The sequence below is a fragment of the Molossus molossus genome, unplaced genomic scaffold (assembly GCF_014108415.1).
Source record: "Molossus molossus isolate mMolMol1 unplaced genomic scaffold, mMolMol1.p scaffold_m16_p_13, whole genome shotgun sequence".
Lineage (NCBI taxonomy): Eukaryota > Metazoa > Chordata > Mammalia > Chiroptera > Molossidae > Molossus > Molossus molossus.
Genome location: NW_023425348.1, coordinates 62,897,148 through 62,908,494, shown reverse-complemented (window position 1 = coordinate 62,908,494; position 11,347 = coordinate 62,897,148). Strand labels below are relative to the sequence as shown.

The following is an 11,347-nucleotide window of genomic DNA, read 5'->3' as shown; positions in this document are numbered from 1 at the left end:
TATTATGATTAATGAAATAAATCAGACAGAGAAAGACAAACATCACATGATTTCACTTATATATGGAATCAAAACCAAACCAAACCAAAACAGACTCACAGGTAGAGAACAACTGATGGTTGGTTACCAGATGGGTGGGGATGGAGGGAGGGGGTGAAATGGTGAAGGGGAATGAGGCACAAACTTCCAGTTATAAAATAAGCCACAGGAATGTAGCATACAGCACAGGGAATATAGTCAATTACATCATAACACTTTATAGACAGATGGCTACTAGACTTATTTTGGGGATTATATTATAAGGTTTATAATAAACACTGAATCACTATATTGCACACCTGAAACTAATACTGTATTGTCATCTACACAATAAAAAAATTTATAAGACTTGTTCTAAATGCTTCTGATTTTATAAAAGGCCTTATATTTTCAAACGTCATTTTATAATGCTAATGGTTGCTGTATACATTTTATTAAGTGTTTTCTATTCTGAATTTCAAACTGAATCAATTATAAATGATACAACTATAAAGAGTGATATAAGTATATTAACAGTTACACATTTAACTTTGCACAAAAATATAGTCTGAAGAAGGTATTATATTAGTAAATAAGTACATATTTACCCCAATCTTCAAAAACTTTTGTGAAACCTAGAATAAACATATTAAAATTAGATTTCCTGGGCAATACTAGAAAATTAAATGGCTAAAGAATATGTGCAAAGAGAGAAGCTACAAAATGAGAACTACAGAGTAATCAACTAAGCTGTCTTCAAATATGATTTATGTGATGCTTTTACATATTTTAGCCCCTTACACTTGGTCTTTAATCTATTATATCCTGATATTCTACCAAATAATACAATTAAAAACTCTTCCTCCCCAGAGAAGAAAGCTGCAATAAAATGTGCAATGCCTTGTGTACAATTACTAGTTTAATAAAATATTATCTAAATAACTAATTACTAGCGTTTAATATTTACAGTAGGAAATTTTTTAAAAACAACAAAAAACTATATTCTGTATTTAGGCCAATTGAAATGATTTTCAATATAACTAAATGCAATGTAGGGGTTAGATATGGTCAAATCTCACCAACCAGACTTCCAAAAATATGATTATGAAGGTGGACCACTAGGACCAGTGGATTCCCCTCCTTAGCTGAATTACAATGGATTCCTACCACAATTCTACTGAAGAAACTCATTCGAAAAAGATCCATCTTCCATGTGCTCACATAAAACCCCTCCCCCTCCACCCACTTCCACAATAAAAACTGCAAGTTAGTTGTGCTTTTGTGGCTTTTTCACTGGAGACTGTAAGTTTGAGTTGAATTATTCAATGTGAGGGTCACAATGAGAGAACGTGGATCTTTCTTATTCTTGTGGACTGTGATCTGTCCTTTCAAGGATTCACCTATAAAAGAAAGGCAAAAAATGTATTTAAGAATTCAAGGAAAACAGTCTAACAGAAAAGTAATGATGTACACCAGTACTTCTTTTTTGTTGTGAGATGTTTCACTAGTTTTCAAAAACTTTTTAATTGTCACATCCTTGCAAAAGAGCAAAATTTCAGTGGTCATGCAGGGCTGGGGAGTAGTTTTACCTGAATATGAGTTCCTGTGGTGAGTCCTGAGCACACAGAAAAATACAAGATATGGTTTCTGCCCTCAAAGAGTTCACATGAGGTCAAGGATAAAGAGAAATAGCTACATCAACAATTACACAACAGGTTTATGTCTAAGTGTGCTGAGAGTGAAAACGGGATGGTTGAAAGGTAGTAAAGGCATGTTTGATAAGAATTAATAAAAGAGGACTAACGTCATGGTTAACTTAAGGAGCACACATAGAATAGCATTTAAGGGAGAAAAAACATGTTACAGAGAGCCTACAGGGAATGGCATTCTCAGGACCTGAAAATTATAACTGAGAAAACTTAAATTCATATATTTAAAAAAATGTTTTTTTGATTGATTTTTAAAGAGAGGAGGGGAGGGGGAAGAGAGAGAGAGAGAGAAACATCGATGAGAGAGAGAACATCTATTGGCCGCCTCCTGCATGCCCCCCACTGGGAATTTGGCCCACAACCTGGTCATGTGCTCTGACCAGGAATTGAACCGGTGCGACCTCTTGGTGTATGGGTCGACACTCAACCACTGGGCCACACCGGCTGGGCTATATTTATATTTTATAGAGCTACATGATGAGGCTGTTAGCCTTGAAGGTATTAAGATTATAAATAAAAAACTGAACTTACACAGGTAAAACAGTAAACAAAAAATATTACATTTTTGTTTAAAGGTAAAAATTAATTCCCTAAAAACCTTATTATATTCCAAATTTTATTTCACTCCAAAATGGAATTTTATCTTATATCTATGTGCTTTTTCATTTGTTTACCAAGAGCCATTTAAAATAACAAAGGAGATTGCTAAATTGTAATTGATCACCATTCCTTGCTTTAATAAGAGTAAGATCACACTAAATAACAGCAGGTATAGCTTCACCATCTGGATGAGCACAGTACGACTCCATATAAAATGACTGAGAAATCCATATGAAACTATCCAAGGACTGAATCATATCTTAACTTAAAAAACAAAACAAAACAAAAAAAAACCTGCAAGTCCCCCACATTAAGGGATAATGAATCTGATGTTTTTCAATATGGTAGTGAAACAACAGAGTAAAACATATCAAAACCATCTAATAGTTGCATTTATTTCAGAGTCTAAAGATATCATCATTACAGATAACTTCTATACATCCTGCAGAAAAGGTAAGGCTTATATAGCTTAATACATCCAGAGAAAAAAGACATTGCATACAAGGGAAGAAAGAAGATTGACCTCAGAATTTCCATCCCTAGACATGTCTTTGTGATAAAAGAAGAAAACATATCCACTAAGAATTCAATATCCAGCAAAAGTCTTTTTTAAATGAAGATATAATAAAGACTTTTTTCAAAGAAATAAAAGCCAAAACTTTTTTCCAGTAGACCAGCACTACACAAGACTGTTAAAAGAAGTTCTTCAACAGGAGGAAAATTATACCCAAAAGAAACTTGGATCTACACATAGGAATAAATACACAGTATCCAAAATATTAGGTAAGTGATAAATATAAGACATTTTTTTTCCTTTTTAAAAGTTATTTATAAGATAATTGACTATGTAAAGCAAAAACTGTAACAACATATTGTGGGGTTGAAACATCTGGCGAAATGTTAACACAAAAGATGGAAGGGGCTCTGGCGGGTGTGGCTATTGGTTGGGCGTTGCCCTGTGCACTGAAAGTCTGTCAGTTCAATTCCTGGTCAGGGCACACGCCTGGGTTTCGGACTCAATTCCAGGTGGGGGGTGTGCAGGAGGCAGCCAATCAATGTTTCACTCTCACATTGATGTTTCTCTCTTTCTCCCTTCCCCTAAAAATCAACAAAAAAAATCTTTAAAAAAAAGATGGAAGGGGTTAAATGGAAGTATATTGTAAAAATCTCAGACTACAAACAAACACAAGAGGTATGGCTAATTAGTTAAGGCTAAAGTAGAGATAAAATGAAATAAACAGAGGGGATAAATAAAAAACAAAAGGCAAATGAAAGAATTAAATCCAATAACTATGTAATAACATTAAATGTAAACATGTCCAATATATTTTATAAAGATATGGGTTAAAAGTGAAAAGAGAAAAAGAAATTCTACATAAACATTAATCATAAAGAGGCTGAAATAGCTATATTAATTTCAGACAAAGTTGATGTCAGGAAAAAAATATAACGAGAGATAAAGAGAGAGATTTCAAAATATTAACTTGTTTAATTCATAAATGAGACATCATAAATTTTTGCATGCACAGAACTTCAAAATGCATGACAGAAAACCTGACAGACCACCAAAAACAGACAAATCTACAATTACTGTTGGAAATCTCACCTCTCCTTTGTTGGTAATGGCAGTATCAACTAGACAGAAGATCCGAGAGAATATGGAAGACTTGAACTACACTATTACCAATGTGACTTGACTGACATCTATAGAACCAAGACTGATCATAGCTGAGTCATAAAACAAATCTTAATGTACAGAAAACATAGAGAATATGTTCTCTGACCAAAACTAAATAAAATTAAGTATCAGTAATACAAAGATATTTGAAAATCCCCAAATATTTAGAAATTAAACAACAGACTTCCAAATATTCCATAAATGAAAATAAAAATCAAAAGGAAAACTAGACAGCATTTTGATTCAAATGATAATGAAGCACAACATAAAACTATGTGGCCTATAGCTAAAATAGTGCTTAGAGAAAAGATTTATAACTTTCAATGCTTACATCAGAAAACAAAGGAAACAGGTCAGAAATCTGTAATGGTGAATTCTATCAAATGTTTAAGAACAATAATATCAAATGTACGTAAACTTAACAAAAAATAGGAGGGAATATTCCCCACCTCATCTTTTGAGGGCAGTATTATCCTGATATGTAAACAAGATAAATTCATTAGAAGAAAACTATAGATGAATATAACCCATGAACATAGATTCAAAAACCCTTTGAACAAAAGACTCATTACGACTGTCTCATGAAATGTATAAAATGCATCTGACAAAAGTAATTTATAACAACTTTCAGTAAGCTAGGAATATGAGGAATTGTCCTCAACCTCAGAAACTATAGATAACGTTTATTCTTTTTAAATCCTCATCCAAGGATATTTTTCCATTGATTTTTAGATAGAGTGGGAAGGAGGAGGGGGGAGAGAAACATTGATGTGAGAGACACATCGATTGGTTGCCTCCCATACAACCTTTACCAAAGCTGGGAATTGAACCTGCAACCCAGGTATGTGCCCTTGACTAGGAATTAAGCCCACGACTCTTTGGTCCATGGGCCGATGCTCTAACCACTGAGCTAAACTAGCCAGGCATAAAACTTCATTCTTTTCTTTGCATTTATCTTGAGATACAGCAGGAGCGAGAGAGGGAAGGAAGAGAGAGAGGGAGAGACACATCAAGTGGTCGCTACCCACACAACCCCAACTGGGGCTGCGAACAAACTGCAACCAAGGTACGTGTCTTTAGTGGTAACCGAACCCAGGACTCTCCGGTCCGTGGGCTGATGCTCTAACCACTGAAAAAACTGGCCAGGGATAACATCATTCTTAATGGTGAAAGACTAAATGCTTTCTTCTTAAGACTAGGAATGAGGCAAAGACGCCCATTTTGACCATTTCTAATTAGTATTCTACTGGATGCCCTAGTTCAGGGCATTAAGGTACAAGAGAAGAATAAAAGGAATATACATTTTAGAGAAAAATAAGACATAAAACAATCTTTATTTGTAAACCACATTTCTTATATATAAAACATCCTAAAGCAATATGCAAAATAAACAAGTAAATAAATAAAGCTACTATAACAGGAAGATGGTTTAGCAATGTTTTAAGTTATAAGGTCAACCTGGCCAGTGTGGCTCAGTGATTGAGCATCGACCCATGCACTAAGAGGTCGCCAGTTCGATTCCTGGTCAGGACACATGCCCAGGTTGTGGGCCAAATCCCCAGTGGGGGGCATGCAGGAGGTGGCCAATCAGTGTTCTCTCTCATCAATGTTTCTATCTCTCTCTCCCTCTCTCACCCTTTTTCTCTAAAAAATCAAAAATAAAAACAAAATTTAAAAAAAGATATAAGGTCAATATAAAAAATTTTATTTTATTTCTATACACAAGCAATAAAGAATTAGAAAATCAAATAAAAAACACAATAGCATCAAGAAAGCATATAATATTTGAGATAAATGTCACAACATATGTGCAAGACTTAGACACACAAAACTATGAAGCAGTGCCAAAGATGATCTAAAGTAAATGGAAAGATACATTTTGCTTGTGGATGAAAGACTCAATATGGTTAAAATGTCAATTTTTCCAAAAGTAATCCATAGATTTAAACACAATCTCAAGCACAATCCTAATAGGTTTTGTTTTTTTTTGTAGAAATTAACAAGTTGATTTTAAAATTTATATGGCAATTTAAAGCATTTAGAATAACAATTTTGAAAAAGAACAGACATATAGATCAATGAGACAAAATAAAGCCCAGAAATAGACTATACACATATAGTCAATTAATTTTTGACAAAGGAGACAAGGTAATTAAATTGAAAAAGGACAGTCTTTTCAAGCAACGATGGTCGAACAATATTTGGGAAAAGATAAACTATTAGTCTTACAATGAACATAAAATAGACTAGACCTAAACGTAAAAGGTCAAACTGTAAAAATTTTTAGACAAAACATACAAGAAAATCTTTGTGATGTTACGGTAGCAAAGATTTCTTAATTAAGACACAAAGTCACAAAACTTCAAAAAACAGCCCTGACTGGTGGCCTGCGGTCCAGAGACCCGAGTTCAGTTCCTGCTAAGGGCATGCACCTCGGTTGGAGTCTGTCCCCAGCCCTGGTTGGGTCGTGCGGGTGGCAACAACTCAATGTGTCCCTTTCATATCGATGTTTCTCTCTCTCTCTCTCTCTCTCCCTCCCTCTATCTGACAAAAAACGAAAAAATGTCCTCGAGTAAGGAGTAAGGATAACAACAAAAAAAACACAAAACTTCAAAAACCATTAAGACCAGAAAAGACAACCTGGGATTAGAATAAATATATCAGCAACACATATATTTGACAAAGGATTTGTATCCATATATATATTCTTACAATTCAATAATAAGATGACAAACGACCCAATTAAAAACTGAGCTAGCCTGGCCAGTGTGGCTCAATGGTTGAGCGTCGACCCATGCACCAAGAGGTTGCTGATTCAATTCCTGGTCAGGGCACATGCCCAGGTTGTGGGCCCAATTCCTAGTGGGGGCCATGTAGGAGGCAGCCAATCGATGTTCTCTCTCCTTGATGTTTCTCTCTCCCTTTCCCTTCCTCTCTCTCTAAAAATCAATAAAGAAAAAAAGAGCTAAATATTTTAACAGAAACCTCACAAAAATAATATGTGAATGACCAGTGAACACATAAAAAGAGGCTCAACATTATTAGTCATCAGGCAAATAAAAATTAATAGCACAATGTCACTACATATACAATAGGATGGTTTAAATTAAATGACTGACTTTTTATGGTAAGTGTTGGCAAGGATGTGGAGCAACTGAATCCACAGAGGTGGCAGAAACATTAAATAGTACAGTCATTTTGAAACATTTGCCAGTTTCTTTTAAAGTTCAATATACACTTACCAAAAGACCTAATAATTCCACTTCTAGGTATTTTCCCAAGAGAAATGAAAACATATGTCTGCACAAAGACTTTTACATGAATGTTCATAGCAACTTTATTCATAATGATCCCTAACTGAAAACAATACAAAAGTCTAGCAGCAGGAGAGTGCATAAGTAAATTGAAGTATGTCCATATAAAGGAATAGTACTTGGCAATAAAAAGGAACCAACTACTGATGTACAGATGAAAATATGGTAAGCAAAAGAAGCTGGAGTACATCCTGTGTAATGCCATTGATACAAAATTCTAAAAGAATATAAATACTTTAATATTAGTAATACTAATTAGTAATACTGCTCTACAGTAATAAACAGCAAATCAGTGGTTGTCTTGCTATGGGTACTGGAGTTGGGGATGTCCATACAAGGGATCAATATGGAAACATTTTAGAGTGATGAAAATCTTTTTATCTTCATAGGATGGTGTATATATTTGTCAAAACTCTTTGAACTATACAATTAAAATGTGAATTTTTATTGTATGTAAATTGTAGGATAAAATTGTTTTAAAAAATATGATGCCTTGAAACTAAACACAGATAAATATAATGTAGTTGAGAAATAAAAATAAATCTGTTATGGAGATTCAGCATATGGTAAATGGGGCATTTTAAATCACTGAGGAAAGGATTCAATAAAACTGTAAATATAGTAATAGAATATTGTAAGATATGAAACCAAAGCCAGAAACCAAAAGGAAAAGATTAAAGATTTGACTATATAAACAAAAATTACATAAAGACACTTTAAAGAAAGGCAAGCCAATGGAAACACTATTACTTCAATTCTTAGAATAGCAAAGAATAAAAAAAAAAGTCTGAATTTTGAACCAATACCTTGTGATGTATTTATCAGAAGTGGGACACCTTAATAAAAGGCACAAAATGTATTCCAGTTTTATATATCTGCCATCTTCATGAACAATGCATGTTATTAGAAACAAAACCATCTTCCTCAAGTCCATGCCGCCCCATCAGCCTTGCCACTCAGCAGTGAGATCCCATAAAAAAAATATTACCTGTTGCCCTGGCCGGTTGTCTCAGTGGTTGGAGTGTCAGCCCACAGACCGAAGTGTCTTGGGTTTGATTCCTGATCAAGGGCTCGTACCTGAGTTGCATTTCAATCCCTGGCCCCTGATGGCATGTGTGGGAGGCAACCAATTGGTGTCTCTCACACAGATGTTTCTTTCTCTCTCCCTCCCTCCTTCCACTCTATCTAAAAATCAATGAAAAAATATCTCCAAACAAAAAAATACTGTTGCCCTGGCCGGTTTGGCTCAGCGGTTAGAGCGTTGGCCTGCGGTCCGGAGAGACCCGGGTTCGGTTCCCGCTAAGGGCACGTACTTCGGTTGCAGTTTGTCCCCGGCCCTGGTTGGTCGTGCGGGTGGCAGCCACTCGATGTGTTCCTTCACGTCGATGTTTCTCTCTCTCTCTCCCTTCCTCTCTCTCTCCCTCCCACTCTATCTGTACAAAAAAATGGAAAATATCCTCGGGTGAGGATATAAAAAAAAAACAAAAAACAAAAAACAAAAAACAAAAAAAAAAAAAAATACTGTTGTCTGTCTCCTACTTAATAAAAGACCTTTTAGTCCTAAATAAATAAATGAATGAAGAAAATAAAACAATAAAAACACCTTTGTTATTGAGGTAAACAACCATCAGAATTTGATTGCTTTGATTTGCATTTCAGTGATTATCAATGGTGATAGGTATTATTTCTAATGCTTAACCACTACCTTAAAAAAATTCTTTGTGCATTTACCTTAGTGATTTTCTTGTTGATGTACATGAGGTATTTTTACAAATATTTCCTTTTGGTATGTACACCCTAATGGTTCCTATTTCATTTAAGTTGCCTTAAAAGTGTTTAAAAATGTAAGGTGGCTTGTTTGTAAATATGTTCCATTCAGTCCTTATTGTAAGTATCAAAATAGGAATGTTTCATGGTGTTTATAAAGCAGTTATCAGGTTCTTCATTTCAGATTTAAAGGATATGCCTACAGGAAGTCTGTGCAACCTTTAATTTATTTATATAGCCCAAGTCAAGATGAATTGGTAATGGATACTTTTGTTAAATTTTCACACTAAAATTTTTTTAAGCATCAATAGTAAGCAAACAAAAAAACATTTAAATAATTTAAAAGACATAACACTGCCTTATAAGCTCAGTATAATTTTCATGTCTTAAAATGAAATACAAGTAAAATAGCTAGTTCTTTAATTTCAAAATGAGGGTGCAAACAGCACCTATTTAAGTTAATTAAATAGCATGAAGGGTCACAGTAATAAAAACATAATTCACACTGCTGAACTCCCTTCAATTGTTGAAGGCAGTGGCTGTAGTACCAGAATAGATCGGGGTAATTAATCAGTGTCAAATAGATATAAAATGACTGATGTTGTTAGCGTGTATAGTGTGGTAAGAGCTGCAAAGGACATTCTCTATGGAGCTAAGCTGTACCACCTTGCTTTAATCATCGGCAGGTGGCTATTAGTATACCACAAAGCAGTGTTATAGTTCAAACAAGAACAAAATTAATTTCATTTCATGTGGTTTAAAGTCAGTGGTTTTTAAAAGTTATTTTCTTCCAGAGCAATAAATTTCATTTCTCCAGAAGGAAGAAAGATAAAAATTCATTATTATCATTATTATTAAAGCTTAGATTTACAAAAAAGAAAATAAAAATGGATTCTCCATATAAAAATTTACTAGGTATATACAGAAAGAGAAATAACCTGATTTTAATCATATTTCCAAAGCCAAATAACATGAAAACAACATTTTTTTAAATTGATTTTTTAGAGAGAAAGGAAGACAGAGGGAGTGATAGAAACATCAATGAGAGAAAAACATCGATCGGCAGCCTCCTCCACACCCCCCACTGGGAATTGAGCCCAAAATCCAGGCCTGTGCCCTGACCAGGAATCGAACCTGGGACCTCTCAGTCCTTGAGACAATGTTCAATCCACTGAGCCACACCGGCTGGGTTGATCTGTTTTTTTTTTTTCCCAAGTAAACACTGCCATATATGTTTGTACAATAAAACTGTCCATTATTTTTAAAGGAAAAGAAAAAACATACACCCTGAATTTAACATTAAAGTGTTCTCTAACTCTTATTCATTTTACTCCCACACAATGCTGGAAGTGCTAAAATGTTTAGAGCATGTCTTTTGGAACTATTTTGTAACTACACTGTGAATAAAATAATAAATAAAACAAAACAAAACAAGGGTCATTACTGTATAGTTATTTCCATTTTGCTTTTGGCCAAATGTAGAATTCTTAGGGTGAGAAATTTCCTATTCACATTGCCTTTCTTACTTTTTCTGTTTTTGAAAAGTTAGAAAACATTTTTATTGTTTAGAATATTTATCTTTTTTTTTTTATTTTGGGGGCGACATTAGTTAAAAAAAAGTATACAGGTTCCAGGTATACAATTTTATGATACATCATCTGTATATTGTATTGTGTGTTCACCACCCCAAGTCAGGTCTCCTTCCATCATCATTTATTCCCCTTTCCCTTCTTCTACCTCCCCCTCCTCCTTCCTTCTGGCAATCACCATACTGTTGTCTATGTCCAAGAGTCGTTCTTTTTTTCCCCTTTGTTTAATCTTAATCCCTTCACCCTTCTCACCCAATCCAAGTCTACTCCAAGGGGTAGATTTACCATTACAAAAAAAAAAAAGCAAAAAATCACTATTACTGACAATACACACACAGTCTGGGCAGAATAACTGTAAGTGTTTATAATATTTTATTTATTAAAAAATCTTGTCATATTACTTTCTGGACAGTAAGGGTCTATTTCTGAATTTTTCTATTAAAATAATCTTCACCCGAGGATATTTTTCCATTTTTTTTTTTTGTACAGATAGAGTGGGAGGGAGAGAGAGGAAGGGAGAGAGAGAGAAACATCGACGTGAAGGGACACATCGAGTGGCTGCCACCCGCAGGACCAACCAGGGCCGGGGACAAACTGCAACCGAAGTACATGCCCTTAGCGGGAACCGAACCCGGGTCTCTCCAGACCGCAGGCTGACGCTCTAACCGCTGA

The 11,347-nt window shown here is 34.7% G+C and overlaps 1 protein-coding gene across 5 annotated transcripts in view; it reads right to left on the bottom strand.

Moving 5' to 3' along the window:
- Positions 1–663: 663 nt before the first annotated feature.
- The window catches only part of PRMT3 (protein arginine methyltransferase 3), a 118,826-nt gene continuing 108,142 nt past the window's right edge, over positions 664–11,347 (bottom strand). For 3 of the 5 annotated variants that reach the window (XM_036259195.1, XM_036259194.1, XM_036259197.1), the window contains one exon: positions 665–1,418. In XM_036259195.1, the coding sequence (XP_036115088.1) occupies positions 1,309–1,418 (110 nt within the window). In that variant the 3' untranslated portion in view covers positions 665–1,308. Of the gene's footprint in view, positions 1,419–11,347 lie in introns of all 5 variants that reach the window. The other 2 variants (XM_036259191.1, XM_036259193.1) reach the window with 1 other exon arrangement.